This window comes from Canis lupus, chromosome 13 (genome assembly GCF_048164855.1).
Source record: "Canis lupus baileyi chromosome 13, mCanLup2.hap1, whole genome shotgun sequence".
NCBI lineage: Eukaryota > Metazoa > Chordata > Mammalia > Carnivora > Canidae > Canis > Canis lupus.
In genome coordinates, this window is record NC_132850.1 from 19,073,141 (window position 1) to 19,091,693 (window position 18,553).

Sequence of the window (18,553 nt, forward strand, 5' to 3'; positions counted from 1 at the left end):
TCTTTAAAAAAAAATAGATGAACAGTTCTGGGGCCCCTGGGTGGCTTAGTCGATTGAGTGTCTAGCTCTTGATCTCAGCTCAGGTCTTTTTTTTTTTTTTTAATTTTTTATTTATTTATGACAGTCACACACACACACAGAGAGACAGAGGCAGAGACACAGGCAGAGGGAGAAGCAGGCTCCATGCACCGGGAGCCCGATGTGGGATTCGATTCCGGGTCTCCAGATCGCGCCCTGGGCCAAAGGCAGGTGCCAAACTGCTGCGCCACCCAGGGATCCCTCAGCTCAGGTCTTTTATTGATTTTCAATTTTTTTAGATTTTATCTATTTATTCATTAGAGACACCCAGAAAGAGAGAGGCAGAGGGAGAAGCAGAGCCCATTGGCGGGGTGTGGGGGGACTGAGGTCTTGATCTTGAGGTCATGAGTTTTAGCCCTGTGTAAAGAAAATAAGATATACAGTTTTAAAATAATTTTATTTTTAATCTTTATTTTATTATTAAAAATAATTTTTTTAAAAGACTTTATTTATTTATTCATGAGAGCCAGAGAGAGAGAGAGAGAGAGAGGCAGAGACACAGGCAGAGGGAGAAGCAGGCTCTGTGCAGGGAGCCTGATGTGGGACTTGATCCCAGGACTCCAGGATCACACCCTGGGCCAAAGGCAGGCACTAAACCACTGAGCCACCCAGGGATTCCCCTAAAAATAATTTTTAATTAAGATTTTATTTATTTTTTTGAGAGAGCGAGGGAGAGAGAAAGAGTTCGGGGGGGGGGGGGGCGGGGGGAGGGAAAGGGGAAGGAGGGAGATTCTTAGACAGAATCTAAGCACGGAGCTCATGTGGGGCTCGATTTCAGGACCCTGAGATCATGACCTGAACCGAAATCAAGAGTCAGTCACTCAACTGACCAAGCCACCTAGATACCCCTAAAAATAAATTTTAAATAAAAATAAATAAAATTAGAATCTTACATGAGGCACCTGGGTGGCCCAGTGGTTGAGCATCTCTACCTGACTCAGGGCGTGACCCCAGGTCCTGGGATGGAGCCCGGCATTGGGGTCCCTGTAGGGAGCCTGTTTCTCCCTCTGCCTGTGGCTCTGGCTCTGTGTCTCATGAATAAGTAAATAAAATCTTTAAAGATAAATAAATAAAAATAATATTTTACATGTTTACAAAAACAATACAGATTAATGTAGAACAATTGGACAATATAAAGAACAAGAGCAAGAAAAAGGAACCCTTCAGCCCAAGATAGGCACTGTTACCAGTTTTGTGTACTTACAATGATGTGATATGTTTCTTGGGAATTTTAACATTCACTTTGTCCCCAGTTTTTTACTTTGAAAACCTTCAAGCCTATAGAGAAGTTGAAAAAATAACGTAATGAGAGCTAGTGTCTTCCACCATCAGTTGTTAGCATCATACCACAGCTGTACTTCTTTTTTCCTGAGCCATTTGAAAGTAAGTTGTTGCTGATATTATATCAGTTCACTTTTTAAAAAATTATTTATGAGAGAGAGAGGCAGAGACCCAGGCAGAGGGAGAAGCAGACTCCCCCGGGGAGCCCGATGCGGAACTTGATCCCAGGACCCCGGGGTCACACCCTGGGCCAAAGGCAGACGCTCCACTGCTGAGCCCCCCGGGCGTCCCATTATTTCAGAAATCTTAATGAAAGCCACAAGTTTATTGTAAATAAGACTGCAACACAATAACAAAAACTAAGTTTATTTGAATAGTATCAATGCATTGAGGCAACCCTGGTTATCTCCTTCTTATTGGAAACTCTTTGGTAAGTTTTGTTGTTGTTGGGATCCCTGGGTGGCGCAGCGGTTTGGCGCCTGCCTTTGGCCCAGGGCGCGATCCTGGAGACCCGGGATTGAATCCCACGTCGGGCTCCCGGTGCATGGAGCCTGCTTCTCCCTCTGCCTGTGTCTCTGCCTCTCTCTCTCTCTCTCTCTCTCTCTCTCTCTGTGACTATCATAAATAAATAAAAATTAAAAAAAAAAAAAGTTTTGTTGTTGTTGTTTTTTTTTTAATCCAAATGGGAAGATTAAATTGTGGTGATTTGTAAATGTCATGGCAAAATCTCAAAATTTTTGGTGCCATCTTAGAATTAGGTCAGGTCAGATCAGCATTTGGTAAATAGGAACCACCAATTGTGAAATCAAACTCCTAATCTACCCAAATGCCTAATCTGTCAAGGGTGGGTGCTGAGAACCCACACACTCCAGCTTTGGGGATCAAAATGCAGGCTCAGGCACGCACAGTGATCTGAGCATCCCCACAACTGAAGTTCAGGGGATCAAACTATATTCTCTTTGCTTTCACCTGAATTGGAGTCGTGCTGTCATTCACTGTAGACCATTTCATGAACTGCCTTTAATCCTTTCTGGGAACAATGTAAAGTATAAAAGGATACAAACTAGCAGGCTTGCAAATATACTTTTTAATTTAAATTCAATTAATTAATACATAATGTATCATTAGTTTCAGAGGTAGGGTTTAGTGCTTCATCAGTTGCAGGTAACACCCGGGACTGGGGCGCCGGGGGCTCAGCGGAGGGGCGGCTGCCTTGGGCCCAGGGCGGGACCCCGGGGTCCCCTGCTTCTCCCTCGGCCTGTGTCTCTGCCTCTCTCTGTGTCTCTCATGAATAAATAAATAAAATCTTAAACAAACAAACAAACACAAGGGCTCGTAGCCTCAGGCGCCCTCATTCAGTTACCCCATTGCCTGCCCGCCGCCCCCCAACCCTCAGTTGGTTTCCTATGATTGAGAAAGAGTCTCTTCCCGTTTGCCTTCTTCTCTGGCTTCATCTTATTTTTCCCTCCCTTCCCCGATGATTCTTTGTTTTGTTTCTTAAATTCCACACGAGTGAAATAATATAATTGTGTTTCTCTGACTGACCTATTTTGCTGAGCAAAGTACCCTCTAGTTCCGTCCATGTCGTTGCAAATGGTAAAATCTCGTTTTCCTTTTTTCTTTCCTTGGGTGGCTGAGTAATAGCGCATGCAAGTGTATTTCAAGAAGGAGACTGGGGTCGGGGCTGGAAGGGGCAAGAGAAATTTGGAGTCTTGGACTTGCTTCCTCAGCAGCCACCGCGGCTCAGGGCCCGGGCGCTCCTCGGTCCTTAGGCTGGAGTCGCGCTGGTTCCTGTCACCCCGGCCTGACCGAACCCCAGGGCCACCTGCAGCCCCTGCCAACCCCGCGACCAGCTCCTCGAGGCCCGTTGTCTTACGTCCTTGGCGGTTCATCTTTATTTCCCACGGTACAGATTTTTCAGTGCAGCTCTTGTTTATAGTTTCCTTTTGGAAGCAGTTAGTATGCATCAGTCCCTCCAGACAGAAAAACGTCAGGTGTGCAGACACGACCGTGTGTGTCAGACACGACCGTGTGTGGACCCGTGAGCCGGGGACAGGCCCTGAGGACAGGCCCCGACAACAGGATGACAGGCCCCGAGGGGGCGAGAGGGCAGTTGTGGTGCCTTGCGGCCACAGGGTCTTTGCAGCAGCCTCTGTGATCTCTTCTCTAAGCAAGAGAAGTAGGTGCACTTTGCGAGTGTGGCCTCAAGGGACTCCAGGGGACTGGGAATAGGAAGACGTGTCCCTGGCCACGGGAAGGCCAGAAGCCGTCAGTTTAGCAGGTGAATCTCCCTTGGCTCCGGGGCTTTCTGCCAGTTGAATGAAGTGTGGACCCACTGGAACTTGTTGCACTGCCTCTGGGTGAGGTGTCACGCAGGGACAGTCGTCTGAGGGTTCAGTCCCTGCTCCACGTAGTTGGGGGGCCGGTGTCGTGCGGCCATTCGGCAGGAGGCCAAACGCTGTCCCCGTCGCTCACTGGCCGCACGTTCCTGGGTGTCTCCCAGCAGGTTCCGCGTGGACGGGGGTGGGGTGGGGGGTGGGAATCACCCATGGTGGCCCCTGGGCCCACGGCGCTCCGTGGCTCCTGGGGATGGACCGGTGCGTTGGTGTCAGGGAACCACACCAAGTAGCTAGTGACTCGAGCCCAGTTAAGTGTGTGAAGCCTTTCGGGGATAATTTCATTAAAAACCCTCAAAAGCAGGGAAAGCAGGTGAATGTTAAGGGGTGGGTCCCCCCGGCAGAGGCTTGCACAGTGTGCCCCGCTGGCAGCGGGAGCTCCGGGGACCGCGACACAAGCAGGCCTCCCAGCCCCGCATCCTGGGGCGACGCTTACCTGCGTGGCGGTGGCACTGGCCGCGCAGCCCTGCCGACCCCAGGAGGACCTGAAGGAGAGGGGTGCCGTCCTTCCCTGGGCTCCCTCCCTCCTGGGACAGGCTGGCTCCCTCGGGGGCAGGGCGCACGACGGGCAGGGAGTGACACGGGGACCCAGAGCTTCCCACCTGCCGGCACACCACTCTGGTCTGCAGCACCCCCCCCACCCAGAACATTACATCGCATGCTGCTCTCGGCAATGTCTGAGGCTGTTGGGTTGAAGACCAGGTGGGTGAAGGTGAGGTCAGGCTGAGGTCAGGCTGGAGGTCAGGCTGAGGTCGGGGGGTGAGGTCGAGGTGAGGTCACACTGAGGTCAGGGTGAGGGGCTGAGGTCAGGCTAAGATCGGGCTGAGGTCGGGGTGAGGTCAGACTGAGGTCAAGGTGAGGTCAGGGTGAGGGGATTAGGTCGGGGTGAGGTCCGACTGAGGTCAGGCGGAGGTCGGGCTGAGGTCGCCACCCGGGTGCCCCTGATCAACGGGCGCACGCACAGCCAGGGGGGCAGCCAGGTGCTGGGGGGGCCTCAGGGCCGGGGTGCAAAGCCCAGACCACCCCCCACTGCCCGACTCGCTCACCCCTCATTCCCGTGCCCCCCGCCCCCCGCCGCCCTCCGACTGCTCCGCATGGTTGGCTGCCCCTTAGGGCGACTCTTACGATCTCTTTCTGTGGCAAAGCTCCCAAGACCGCAGCCCGGTGGCGGCAGCGCTGTTAGCCCCGCGCCCAGGCCTGGTAAGGGCTTTGGCGGCAGCTCCCTCCAGTGGGTGCCCGGGCCTCCCAGCCCCCGCCTCCCAGCCCTCCAGAGTCAGGCCGGCCCGGCTGTACCCTTCTGGGAAATACTGCTGCCCACCGTCTTCGTGCCAGACCCTGTGCTGGGCACGGAGGGCAGGGGACGGGTAGGAAGTTCTCAGTGTGACAGCAAAGGAAGAGAGCGGGGGCAAGACCATCAGTGTGGCCTGGTTATTACGTCCTTGCTGCGACACTGCTCCTTTTACCGCACATTCCTCTCAACCTGCTTGGTGAATCTAGAGCCATACGTTATCGACAAGGCCACCAAGTTCACTTCTTTCCAGAAGTTTTCCTTCTTCTTCCAGAAGAATCTCAGATCGGGGTTTTAAAAGCCTCTATTATTCGCTACCTTGCGTTTAGAAAGAGCAAGTGGGGGGGGGGTACCCTCCGCCAGGTTACCCACTGTGCCTATGCATGGGGCGAATGCCTTTTTCTCAAGGTCCCCAGGATTGGGATCCCTGGGTGGCGCAGCGGTTTGGCGCCTGCCTTTGGCCCAGGGCGCGATCCTGGAGACCCGGGATCGAATCCCACATCAGGCTCCCGGTGCATGGAGCCTGCTTCTCCCTCTGCCTGTGTCTCTGCCCCTCTCTCTCTCTCTCTCTGTGACTATCATAAATAAATAAAAAATTAAAAAAAAAAAAAAAAAGGTCCCCAGGATTTCCTAGAGTTCCCGGCCTGCGAGAGCCGACCGTCCTCATCTGCCTCAGAACTGGGATCCCGTCAACCAGGTCCTAAGCAGCCTTTCCCGAGAGGATTTTGTAGACCTCATCACAGTGGATCAAACAAGCATCATTCTCAAAAGTGACTCCTGGGCAAGGCCTTGCTTGCAGACCCTTTCTCCAGTATATCCCAGTAAGGAGGAGGACAAAAGCTTACTGAACTCACGCAAATAACTACGCGCTGTTGAACAGTAAGAAGACTTCCTAAGCTTCTGACTTCTTGGGATGGTGAGTGAGTGACAATCAGACACCCTTTCAGGATGTTTATTTCAGGGGCACCGGGGTGGCTCAGCCGGCTCAGTGTCCGCTTGCGGCTGGGTTGCTGATCTCAGGCTCCTGGGGGGGCTCCCACCTGCGTCACCCCCTGCTCAGCCGAGTCCACTCCTCCCTCTACCCTCCCTCCTACTCCCGTGCACTCTCCCTCTCTCAAATCAGAAAATAAAACCTTTTTTTAAAAAAAAGGAATGTTTATTTCAGTTTAAAAAAAAACAGAATCTAGTAACTTGTTTTAGATCACAGAGAGTTTGAGAAGAAAGAAAAAAGCCTTATTCTGATATTCAGAATAGAACATTAAAACATTGAAGTAGAACATTAAAGCAATATTCTTTTTTTTTTTTAAGATTTAATTTATTTGTTCTTGAGAGACACAGAGAGAGAGGCAGAGACACAGGCAGAGGGAGAAGCAGGGCCTGCAGGGAGCCTAACGCAGGACTCGATCCCGGGACCCTCGGGTCACACCCTGGGCCAAAGGCAGCCGCTCAGCCGCTGAGCCCCCCGGGCGTCCCTAAAACAATATTCTAAACAAATTTCCCTCATCAATTCCTCCAGTCCCATACAATTAACTCTTTTTTTTTTAAGATTTAATTTATTTATTTGACAGAGAGACAGCACAAGCAAGGGGAGCAACAGAGGGAGAAGCAGGCTCCCCTCTGAGCAGCGAGCCCCCAACTAATTCTTGTCCTGCTGGATCTTGAGTAGCAGTTCCATGAAGCTGTCTGCTTATTGACTAAAAAAAGTTCTGGAAATCTTGGCTCAGTCCGTGGTTTTGGTATGAAAATTGTCTAAATGATGTTAACTCAAATAGGTGTCCTTAAGAATTTATCCTTTAGGGGCCCCCGGGTGGCTCAGTGGTTGAGCGCTGCCTTGGGCTCAGGTCGTGACCTCAGGTCCTGGGATCGAGCCCCACTTTGGGCTCCCTGCTCAGCGCGGAGTCTGCTTCTCCCCCTCACTCTGCCCCTTTCCTACCTCCCCCCACTCATGCTGTGTCTTTCATAAATAAATAAATAAATAAATAAATAAATAAATAAATAAAATCTTTAAAATAAATTTAGACAATATGTCTATAAAGACTATTAAATCTATTCCAAAGAAGTCACTGAATGTTACATATGCTGATTGATAAAAATGAATTAACGTCATTTTCATAGAAAAGGCAACCCAGGGCAGCCTGGGTGGCTCCGCGGTTTAGCACGTGCCTTCGGCTCAGGGTGTGACCCCGGGGTCCTGGAATCGAGTCCCTGCAAGGAGCCTGCTTCTCCCTCTGCCTGTGTCTCTGCCTCTCTCTCTGAGTCTCATAAATAAGTAAATAAAATCTTAAAAAAAAAAAAGAAAAGAAAAAGAAAAGGCAATGCAGAATGTTCGTGAGTGGGCATCTTTCCTAGCAGAGGAGTGGGATGTTAGACGTGATTTGGGGGAGCTCATTCTGTAGACTTTGTTGGTTCTGGGAGTTCCTGTTGTACCAGGGCGGGGGTGGTTGTGGTCTGTGAACTGATCATATGTTATTAGCAAAACTCCTCCGACATCACGGAAAGTGCCAAAATCATTGAGTCAGAAAGAACAGGACAGCACCATGAGTGCCCAGAGGGTCGCCTACCAGCTGGGAGCAGGGCCTGCACAAGACCCAAGGGCACAAGCCCAAGGCGGGGGGGACTGCAGCAGTGAGAGGGCAAGACTGGCAGTAAGGACCTGGCCGAGGTCTGAGGGGTCGAGTTCTATGGATGGTGAGTGGGTTTATGTGAACCCATTTTACTCATTTTTAAAAAGATTTTATGTATTCACGAGACACACACCGAGAGGGGCAGAGACCCAGGCAGAGGGAGAAGCAGGCCCCCAGGCGGGACTTGATCCCGGGACCCTGGGGTCACGCCCTGGCCCGAAGGCAGCCCTCGGCACCCCCAGCCCCTGGGGAGCCCGTGGATTTATTTATGACTGTTACTGGTGAAGGTTCTCAGTAGTCACTGGGACTGCATCTTGGATGGATGGTCCTAAAGGTGTCATGGGCTCGGGTCCTCCAGCGCCGTGGAAAGGCCGCCGCTGGGGCAGCTCCGGGGCCGGGCCGGGGGAGCAGCAGGTGGAGCCGGGAGCCCTCAAGGCCATGGGCCCTTGTCCAGGAGAGAGCGGGTTCTAGCGCAGCCCCGTCTGTGGGGCCCCCGGGCACTTCAAGCCTCCCGGGACCAGGGGGACACCGAGCCGCCTCCTTGCAGGGTCAGCTTGGCGGTGCCGCTTGCCGCTCCCGACCCGGCAGGGCCAGCCTCGGGCAGAGCTGAACCCCGGGGCTGTTGCGGGGACACAGGCCCCACGTCGTGGCCGTGCGGGGAAGAGTGGCCACCCCCACGGCCCGGCCCATACTGCCTCTGTGGGACCCAGGAAATTTAACAAAAATCCCCTACCCCTGGACACGCAGAGCAGGACTAACTCCATATTGTGCTGCACCCGCCACCTCCTGTATGACCCCCACATGACCTGCTTATTGCTTAAGGCGCTGCCCACCCTAGTCAAGCCGCTGGGGACACCCTTACCGGATTCGGCTCAGAACAATGTAACCCCGCCTCGTGCCTGCCAAAACTGCGCGCCAGTTCCTACCAGAGTGATAGGCCAGCTCAAATGGTCACTATAGGGTGAATCGTGATTCAATTGGCCACCTGCATGTGGACCAACATGACTGGACAACTTTCTATGTGTGTTACAATCCCATTGGCCACGGGCCCCTATAAAGCTGCTGCGCCTCTTAGCTTAGGGTCCAAGTCCCTGCTCTTCTGTGTTGGGTGCACTTGGACCCAAGCTGGAGCTTGTAAATAAACCCACGTGTGTTTGCATTGGTGTCGGCTTCTTGGTGGTTTCTCAGATTCGCAATCTTGGGCACAACACCTCAGACGAACTGACAGCCCGGGGTGACCCTAGGGTGGCCCTCAGGGTCCTGGAGCCTCCAATGACCTGGGCTGGGGGCACGGCCCCAACAGGCCCTGGGGACCCTGGGGACCATGGGGACCGTGGGATGCGAGGAGCCTGAGCATCCAGTTCCGTGTTCCGGGCCGTCCCTCCTCCCTTCTCTCGTTCCCCTGCCTCTTGTCCTGGGGGGCGGCCGTCCCTTTCCTGCCCCGAGGGGTGACTTGCACGGGCCCAACGTGTGTTCCAGGGGCTCGTCTTCAGAGTCCGAGCCCTCAGACGTCATTGCTCCCACAATTCCCATCCTTCACTCCTTCATCATTGGTTTTCTTCTCCACTTAGCCTTTATTATTTTTAAAAGATGGTTTATTCTCCCTGGGTGGCGCAGCGGTTTGGCGCCTGCCTTTGGCCCAGGGCGCGATCCTGGAGACCCGGGATCGAATCCCACGTCAGGCTCCCGGTGCATGGAGCCTGCTTCTCCCTCTGCCTATGTCTCTGCCTCTCTCTCTCTCTCTCTGTATGACTATCATAAATAAAAAAAAAAAAAAAAAAAAAAAAAGATGGTTTATTCATTTGACAGAGAGAGAGAGAGAGAGAGAGCACACAGTAGGGGAGCAGGTCAGGGACGGGGAGAGGGAGAAGCCGGGACCGGGCCCGGGGTCCTGACCGGAGCCCAAGACACACGCTTAACCCACTGAGGCCCCCGCGCCCTCTGCTTAGTTCTTATTATCGATAAACAAGCTGTTGTTTTCTTTTCTGAAAAGCAAACACAACAAAGTAGAAACCCCCTTGTCCTGAGCCCTGTGCTCGTTCAGTCTCCCACCTTGTTTACCTGCCCAGACGCCGATGCCCCCAGACGCGAGCCTCCTTCTAGAGGGGGGTCCTGTGCGTGCATCCGCACTGCTGTGTACAACGTCTGTCATGAGCCCTGAGACTTACAACTAGTTTTTATTTTGCAAAAATCACTGGTCACAGGCCACTGCTAAGAACACATGGAGGACTCGGGGACCCTCCCGGGCCTCCTGTAGCCCGGTACCTCGCGCTGGCATGCTGTATGCGCGGCGTTGGCATAGGCCCGTGTGCAGGTCTGTGCCGTCTTATACGTGCGGACTTGTGCAACCGCCACTGCAGTCAGGGTACAGAGCTGCTTCATTACCATGAAGGGTTCCCTTTGGGGGCCACTGGCTGGCTCGGTGGGTAGAGCACATGACCCCGGACGTTGTGGGCATTCTGCTGGATGCATGGCGATGCCCCCACTGCAGGTCCCTGCAGTGCTGTCCCCCTGGGTTCTGCACCTGAGCTGACCCAACCTTGGACCCTCCATTCTATTTCCTCAGCTCAGGGGGTCCTCCTCTCTGTGCCTCCTGGTCTAGAAACTTCCCAGGGCGTAAGCTGGGGGAGCAACTCATCCCATTCGCTTCTCCTCCCTTGACCATCACGGCCCTTTGTTGCCTTTGTCCAGTCATTGATCTCTCCTAAGTTCTGCTTCATTAGAAGCCGGGAGATCCAACGGCAGAACTGCCACTACTGATCTCTGGCACCTGAGACGCTAACCTCTTCCGGGCACTTTCTTTATTTGTAAGATGAAGCGTTGGTCTATATGGGTCTTAATTCCTTCTCTGAGATTCTAGATGTTGTTTGACTTCTGGGAGAAGCAGTGAGCAATGTTGGTAGCTGCAGCCCTAGTTTGTATCATTTCTTTTTCTTTTTCTTTTTCTAAGTTTCTTTTTAATTTTTCTTTTTTTAAAAAAAGATTTTATTTATTTATTCATGAGAGACACACAGAGAGAGGCAGAGACCCAGGCAGAGGGAGAAGCAGGCTCCATGCAGGGAGCCCTATGCGGGCCTCGATCCCAGGACTCAGGGTCACGCCCTGGGCCGAAGGCAGGTGCTAAACTGCTGAACCACCCAGGGATTCCCCCTTAAATTTCTTTTTCTAAAAAAGATTTTATTTATTTATTTATTTATTTTTATTTGTTTATTTTTTAAAGATTTTATTTATTTATTTGGGAGAGAGAGAGAGACAGAGAGAGCATGAGCAGAGGGAGAGGGAGCAGCAGGCTCCCCGCTGAGCGAGAGGCCTGATGTGGGCTGGATCCCAGGACCCCGAGATCATGACCTGAGCTGAAGGCAGATGCTTAACCCGAGTGAGCCCCCCGCATGCCCCAGTAGGTATTATTTCCGATGGGAAAATGTATTGACCAGGTAATGAGCATGTATTGGTTGTTGCTGGTGATAACAAGAAAAACAATAGCTAATATACTCATCCTTTTACATGCAGTGTCTTGTATAATATTCACAACATCCCTGTGGATAGAGATACTATTACTCAAATTTAGAAAACCTGGGCACGGGCTGGCTCAGTTGGTAGAGCATGTGACCGACTTGATCTCAGGGTTGTGAGTTTGAGCCCCACATTGAGGGGTGGCGATTTATGACATTTTTTAAAGATTTTACTTATGCATTTGACAGAGAGAGAGAGAGACAGCGCACAAGCAGGCAGAGGGAGAAGAAGCCGACTCTCACCTGAACAGATAGCCTGATGCAGAGCTCCATCCCAGGACCCCTGGGATCGTGACCTGAGGCAAAGGCAGATGCTTAGCTGAATGAGCCACCAGGAGCCCCTAAAACAAACAAACAAACAAACAAACAAACAAACAAAAAAACCTTTAGAAGATGAGAAAACTGTGGCCTAGAAAAGGGGAAAAATGAAACCCAAACCCTGCCCGTCTAAAGGTCATACTTAGACCACAGATGTAGGTCTTTTCTCCCTTCAATCAAGTATAAATTTCAAACAGTCCCTGGTAGTGCCCCAAACACCCACTTACTGAGAAGAAGACGATGAGTATGGTTGAATACGCTGCCCCTGCTGACTCTCAACAGCTAGTGGGTTCAGCAGAGGAGCCTTTACGTCTTCCTCCTGCTGTCCCGAGACCTCAGCAGAAGGGACCCCAAAGAGGGATGGGACCAGCAAATAGAAGGTAAAAGACAGTAAGTGCTGCAGGTTGGTTAGCTGTCCTTATTACAGTTACTGTAGACCGTCCGCCAGGGCACTGCAGCGGTCAGCCGCATGGACTCTGCCGTCACAGAGGAGCTCCTGACCTCCATCGGCAGCTCAGGCAGCTCGGCCCGCCCGAATGACTAAGCAAACATCCTCCTAAAGAAGGGAAGGCAATCACCGGTGGGACCTCCTGGTTTGACTCCCCCGGACCACAGGGATTAAAAGTGATGGTGCTGCTTTGGATGTGGACTTACCTAGAGCTCAGTTATCAGGTTTGCAAAAATCTGGGTGTTCTTTTTTTTTTTTTTTTAAAGATTTTATTTACTTATTCATGAGAGATGCAGAGAGAGGCAGAGACCCAGGCAGAGGGAGAAGCAGGCTCCATGCAGGGAGCCCGACGTGGGGCCCAATCACGGGCCTCAATCATGGGGCTCGATCATGGGGCTCCAGGATCATGCCCTGGGCTGATGGCGGCGCTAAACCGCTGGGCCACCCAAAAATCTGGGTGTTCTGATGAGAATGTGGTCATTGGTTGGGTTGGAAAGAGGGAGAAGGGAGTGGAGGGCAGGGCTAGGCTTCGTAGGTTAGGTATGTGCATATCTATGATTGACTCAGATACTCCAACGTTCCAATTAAGTCACGATCCGATTCTAAAATGTAAAAAGCAGGGCAGCCCCGCTGGCAGAGTGGTTTAGCGCCGCCTTTGGCCCAGGGTGTGATCCTGGAGTCCCGGAATTGAGTCCCACGTCGGGCTCCCTGCATGGAGCCTGCTTCTCCCTCTGCCTGTGTCTCTGCCTTTCTCTCTGTGTGTGTCTCTATGAATAAATACATAAAATCTTAAAAAAAAAAAAAAAAAAAAAGCTCGGGACAGTGGTGTCAGTCAGGATGGGACACTTATAAAACTGTCTGCAGGTTCCCAGGCTGGACACATTTCCTGCCCTGGACAGGTCTGTCTCAATGTCCAAATAGCTTTACTTCAAAGTGTTTGTGGGAGAAGAGAGAACTGAGTGAATGGTTATTCAGTGCTGGTGGGAGGACTGGAGGGAGGATGGGCTTAGGAATTAAGTCTGGGTTTAAGCGCGCACGGGGCAGCAGGAGCTAACCATTTTTCTACAGACCAGCATCCAGGGCACTTTTGAGAAAGAAGGAAACCCTGGGAGGGAAGAGCTTGGGGAACAGGAGGACACAGACGTCTTTGAAGCTACTTAGGTGTGGAGGAGGTAAGTCCCAGTAGTGTTGGGTGCCCCAAGGAACAATTGGGGGAAGTTCTTTTTCCTTAGAGAAATTTTTTGAAAAATTGAAATATTTTCAACTTTATAGGAAAGTTACAACAATAGTACAAAGAATTTCTGAATGCCCTCTATCCAGATACATAATGAAAGAAACTTTCCTCCGCATTAAAAAAAAAAACATTTTCTTTCTCTGTAAACACATGTATATACATACATAGAATCTGTATTTTGAACCGTGTGAGGTGAGGCTGCATACAGCACGCCCCTGTTGTTTCTTAGTATTTCAGGGTTCTTTTTTTTAAGAATGAAGATATTCTTGTATTTATTTATTTATTTATTTATTTATTTATTTATTTATTTATGATAGTCACAGAGAGAAAGAGAGAGAGAGAGAGGCAGAGACACAGGCAGAGGGAGAAGCAGGCTCCATGCACCGGGAGCCTGACGTGGGATTCGATCCCGGGTCTCCAGGATCTCGCCCTGGGCCAAAGGCAGGCGCTAAACCGCTGCGCCACCCAGGGATCCCCTATTTATTTATTTTTAAAGATTTATTTTTTTTAAATTTATGATAGACATAGAGAGACAGAGAGGCAGAGACACAGGCAGAGGGAGACGCAGGCTCTGTGCAGGGAGCCCAATGCAGGACTCGATCCCAGGACCCCGAGATCACCTGATCCCAAGGCAGATGCTCAACTGCTGAGCCCCCCAAGGGCCCCATATTCCTTTTTATCTTTTGAGGGGAAGGATGCGTAGCAAGGAGACTAATAGATACTTGAATGAGCAGAAATGAATTTGGGATAAAAATCGAGAGACGGTCTCCTATGGCAAGTCTAGTCCTTTACCCAAAACAAGGCTTTCTATAGGGATTTCTCTCAAGGAAAGTATGGCACTGCACTTGCTTGTCTTCTCACCCATCTTCCTGGGTTATTTGGAACTAATTCCTGTTTAGGAGTCACTTGATGTCAACCTTCCCCCACTGATTCCCCATATGTGAACCAATTTCAGAACTGCTTCTCCCGGCACCTTCCTGGTCTGCAAGATCACGTGTTATTAACCAGCAACAGAAATGTCGTGGGGGAGGGACCAGAGAAATGGGACAAGAATGAGAAAAATCCTCTGCCTTGAGGGCAGGGAGGGCGGGGAGACTCCAAAGACTAAGGTGTCAGGGTTAAAGGAGTCTGGAAGCCACGTTTCATGTCCAAGCCAGGCCTGTTTCCCTTCTCCCCTCCAGGAAAAATGAAGCTGACTGTGGTGCAGATCCTCTTTATGATGCTGCTGCTCCTGCTGGGTCTGGGAATGGGCCTGGGCTTGGGGCTTCGGATGGCTGCAGCCGTCCTGGAGGACAGCGATCAGTCCCTGATGGAGCTTTGGTCTAGCGACTCGGAGGACACGGCCGAGGCCACTAAAGGAGAGGGCAGCCGGACTACGGAGAACTTGGTGCTTAGCAGCAAAGGCGTGCTGCCCCCCGGCTGGCCCGAAGACCCCATCCTCGGTGAAGACGAAGTGGTGGGAAACAAGGTGGGAGGGGAGCCTCTCCTTCCCAGCAACAAAGCCTACCTTCGGTCTGACCTGCTGGCCAGGGAATGCAACACCCTGATGGCGCCCAAGGTGAAGGGTCACAACCGCACGTGCATAAGCCAGTACACGTTCATCCATGAGGACCTTGACACCGTCCAGGCCGTCTGCAACAGTCCCGTCGTGGCCTGTCAGCTCAAGGGAGGCAAATGCCACAGAAGCTCCCGTCCTTTTGACTTGACCTTCTGTAGGTTGTCCAAACCGGGCCAGGTCACTCCTCACTGCCATTATGTCACTTTCATTTTTGAAAAGTATATTATCATATCCTGCAATGACATGAAGGTCCAGGTAGTGTCTGGACAATGAAAGCCTTTTCTCCTCCTCCTCCTCCTCCTCCTCCTCCTTCTCCTTCTTCTCCTTCTTCTCCTTCTTCTCCCCCTACTCTTCTTTCACCCCCTCCCACTGCTTTCTCATGCGGCATCCCCCTTGGTGCTCTGCAGACCGGCCCTGTAGACAGAGGCTGGCCTATTCCATATCATTCTCCCCCGAAAACACAGTCCTTCTGTGCCCAGAGTTTCACCCAACTTGTGTTTAATTCCTGGGGTTAGAGGTGGCCGCCCGGGGTCAGGGGCCGCAGTGGCTCAGGCCCTCCGTCGCCCCTACCCTGCAGGGACAGCAGTGAAGAGCTGCTCTCACGTCTGCGGGGACCGGGGCATCAGTCTCTCCGCCCTTGGGTGTGGACTGCAGGGGCTGACGTGGCCTCCCCTGTGGGTTCATGATCCTTCCCTGCAGTTTGCGAGCTTCTGGAACACTCACCTGGTCTCCCAGGCTTTCCCGGGCACCTCTGAGCAGCTGGTGGTGCAGCTATACAGGTGAGCGCCTGGAGCTGCGCTGCCCTGGTGAAGCCCTGGATCAGGGTTCCCGTCTGGAGTCCCCCAAACAGAGGATTAGTCCTAGGGGTCTGCTGGGAAGGTGCAGGCTGGTGCGGATGGAGATAGAGCGTGTGTCCCGGCAGGAGCAGTGCTTTTTTTTTTTTTTTTTTTACCCTTTCAGGCCTTTTCTCTGCCCTCCCATTTTTTACTACCTGCCTCTTTGTCTCGATTCTTTCTCCATCACTTTCTTTCTTTTGCTTCCTCCCTGCTGCCCTTTGCTTCCCTCTGTTTTCCTTTTCCTCTGCTTTTGGGGCTCTCCCTATTCTTTCTCCAAATCCCTTTAGAAATTCACTCAGCAGGTTAAACATCAGAGTCTCGGGTAAGATCTCCTGGTGGTGGGACAGAGTCCCTGCACCCAGCTCTGCCCTCAGCGGGCAGTCGCTTCTCCCTCTCCCTCTGCCACTCTGCCAAAAAGCATGTTCTTTCTCCAATAAATAAACACAGAAAAAAAAAAAAGTTCATTCAGCCAACACTGATAATTTACACTATGGCAGGTAAGAAGATGTTGGTCTTATGGTTTAAAAAGTCCGGCACAGGGAGTTGGAAGGAGGGCAGGTCATGAGAGGGATGGGGGGGGGGGGGAGGGAGCCCTATTTCCAAACTATGTCCAGAAAACAGACTCGTGCTCCCTTTAGGTGCTCGGGGATGTACAATGGGTGGGGTCAGGGGAGCCTTATTCTCTGTGTCACCTCTGCCCCCCTTTGCTCTGCAGAAGAACGTTGATGAAAGAATAATTTCAGTGGAGAAGGGATTGGATCCATTCACGGGGTGGGAAGACTATGGTGTCTACATAGAGAATAGAGGTGGCTGCCCTCGGCCTGTTCCTCTGAATCAGTTTCTATCAAGAAATAGTGTAGTTAGGGACGCCCGGGGGGCTCAGTGGCTGAACGGCTGCTTTCAGCCCAGGACATGACCCCGGGTCCCGGGATCGAGTCCCAGGTCGGGCTCCCTGCGTGGGGCCTACTTCTCCCTCTGCCTTTGTCTCTGCCTCTCTCTGTGTCTCTCATGAATAAATAAATAAAATCTTTTAAAAAATTAAATAAAAACCCAATGAAATCCTAGTACATTAATCTGGAAGTTCAACAAAATTTGGATTTTTACCTGAATGACTAATCCTTTTGAGAACACAAAAAATATGTATTTTTTTAAAAATCAAAATCAATCTCCTTGATCTCCCTGACATTCCCTCCCTTCTGGCCCCTGTGTTGCCGGCTGTCTTGCCCTGCCTGCTGGGTGACCCTGCACAGAACAACGGGGGCTGGGAGGGAGGGACCCGGGCAAAGAAATAACTCCTTTATTATCTGCAAGGTACTAAAATCTTGTCTTCAGGACACTTTGTACAAGTGCTTCTCAACCCTGGCTGTTCCTTAGAATCTCCTCGGGAACTTCAAAAATGCAACAGATATAAGTCCCAGCTGCAAAGATACAGCAAGTTGCCCTGGGGCTCAGCCGGGTGAGAGTCTGCCTTTGGCTCAGGTCACGGGGTGCTGGGGTTGAGCCCCGAGCTGGGCTCCCTGCTCAGTGCTCAGTGCTGAGCTTGCCTCTCTCTCTTCCCCTCCCTCTGTGCTCTCGCTCACTCTCTCCTAAATAAATTAGTTAATTAAATGTTTTTTTAAAAGGCAATATACGCCATCCCAGGGAAATATCCTTTGATTTGCCTGAGTCGGGACCTGGCCATCAGGGGGAGCCCAGGCCGGGCGGGGGCTGGTGGGGGGGGTCGGCGGGGACTGGTGTTTCAAAGGTCCGGGAGGCGCTGGGCTAAGCAGAGCTGGGGAGTCTGTTCTATGCAGCCGTCACAAGCTCCGCTGTTAGTGGAGGAGCTCTGGTGTGCTGATGGGGCCGGGGCGGGCTTGACTGTCCTTGATGGGGCTCGATCCCCCAACGTTGCACTTGGTGGTCACGTGGCCGGGTCGCCCCCAGGGAGAGCACCGACACGGACACCATTTGACAGGATCCTTCTGGAAGCAGTTACTAGAATACAAGATGTAACTTCAACACAGGTCGCAATTTCGGGGACATTGGCTAATATGTGGGGTCCTGTTAATCTTCCCAAGGTTCATCCCTGGATGGCCCCGATGTCTACACACGTGGGGCTAGTGCAGTCCTTAGAACTGAGCAAACGGGGCCCCCGCCCTGGGCCTACCCCTCCTCTTTGGAGGGCCTTTCACCTAGGAAGTCCTCCTCTTGGGTCTGGTAGTGACCGGGGCCAACAGAGCCCTCTAAGGCACGTGCCCTGGGCTTGAACCGGGCCCCGTGTGGGCTGCAGACCCATTTCTCCCGCTCCGGGCACTGCTCCCCTATGCGGAGCCCACCAGCCGCCCCCTGGGAGTTCTGAGACTGGCACGTGCGCAGTCACCCCAGCGTCCTGAAGCCAAGGCCTGGTTCCAGCACAGTGGGGTGGTAAGTGGGTCCCTCTCTCTGGCTACCGTGATGTTTCTTTTGTGGGATCACATGAATGTGGGGTGCCAGAACGGTGCTCACGTGTGAATGTGGGGTGAAACACGTCCTAGACGCGGGATGAATTTAGGGCTGTAGGTCACCAGAGGTTGCGACTGACTCTGGGGGTTGAGAGCACGTGTGGGAGGCTCTGGCCCCATCACGTTGTCCTGCTCGGCTCCTTCTGGCCTATGGCCCTCGACGGGGCCAAGGAGCAGCGAAGCAGGGGGCCGGCGTTCTTGTCTCCCCGAGTTGGAGACTGAACCTCGCAGACAAATGGGGTGGGCAATGCGGTAGAGTTTGCTCAGCGAGGATACAGAGAAGGCTCTCAGGGGTCCGAGGGCTCCCGACCAGGTCGCCCACGAGGGTTCTCACCCCTGGCCTTTTGTTACGACTTTCCCCATTAGGTCAGCAGGGTGGAGCTTGACGTGACACTCGTACTCTGCGTGGGAGTCTTTGTTTCTTGTGACATCTGTGACCCTAGATCTGGTTGGAATTTATAGTGAACTCCTTTGAGGTCCGATCATTCTTTTGTGTGGTT

At 52.1% G+C, this 18,553-nt stretch overlaps 1 protein-coding gene and 1 long non-coding RNA gene across 4 annotated transcripts; one reads left to right on the forward strand and one right to left on the reverse strand.

The window, feature by feature from the left end:
* Positions 1 to 129: 129 nt before the first annotated feature.
* Positions 130 to 8,604, reverse strand: LOC140602729 (uncharacterized). The gene is made up of 3 exons (XR_012005617.1): positions 8,530 to 8,604; positions 1,283 to 1,356; positions 130 to 435 (listed from the first exon to the last, which is right to left on the reverse strand). It is a non-coding gene; the product is annotated as an uncharacterized lncRNA (long non-coding RNA).
* RNASE10 (ribonuclease A family member 10 (inactive)) lies at positions 7,646 to 16,622 on the forward strand. 3 transcript variants are annotated; one of them, XM_072772684.1, is made up of 3 exons: positions 7,713 to 7,731; positions 13,014 to 13,117; positions 14,361 to 16,622. In XM_072772684.1, exon 3 carries the CDS (start codon positions 14,366 to 14,368, stop codon positions 15,008 to 15,010), a length of 645 nt encoding a protein of 214 aa, XP_072628785.1. In that variant the 5' UTR covers positions 7,713 to 7,731; positions 13,014 to 13,117; positions 14,361 to 14,365; the 3' UTR covers positions 15,011 to 16,622. The 3 variants fall into 3 exon arrangements, with proteins under 3 accessions (XP_072628784.1, XP_072628785.1, XP_072628783.1); XM_072772682.1 differs by lacking the exon at positions 7,713 to 7,731 and adding an exon at positions 11,737 to 11,877; XM_072772683.1 differs by lacking the exon at positions 13,014 to 13,117 and having other exon boundaries at positions 7,646 to 7,731.
* The last annotated feature ends 1,931 nt before the right edge of the window (positions 16,623 to 18,553 follow it).

What these genes read in the sequence shown, in the direction of transcription:
- RNASE10 (XM_072772682.1), top strand. Translation starts at nt 11,738, where the DNA reads ATGAGTATGGTTGAATACGCTGCCCCTGCTGACTCTCAACAGCTAGTG. An exon ending in ATGGGACCAGCAAATAGAAG is followed by an intron (nt 11,878 to 13,013) that starts GTAAAAGACAGT and finishes ATTTTTCTACAG; the next exon opens with ACCAGCATCCAGGGCACTTT. An exon ending in GCTACTTAGGTGTGGAGGAG is followed by an intron (nt 13,118 to 14,360) that starts GTAAGTCCCAGT and finishes TCTCCCCTCCAG; the next exon opens with GAAAAATGAAGCTGACTGTG.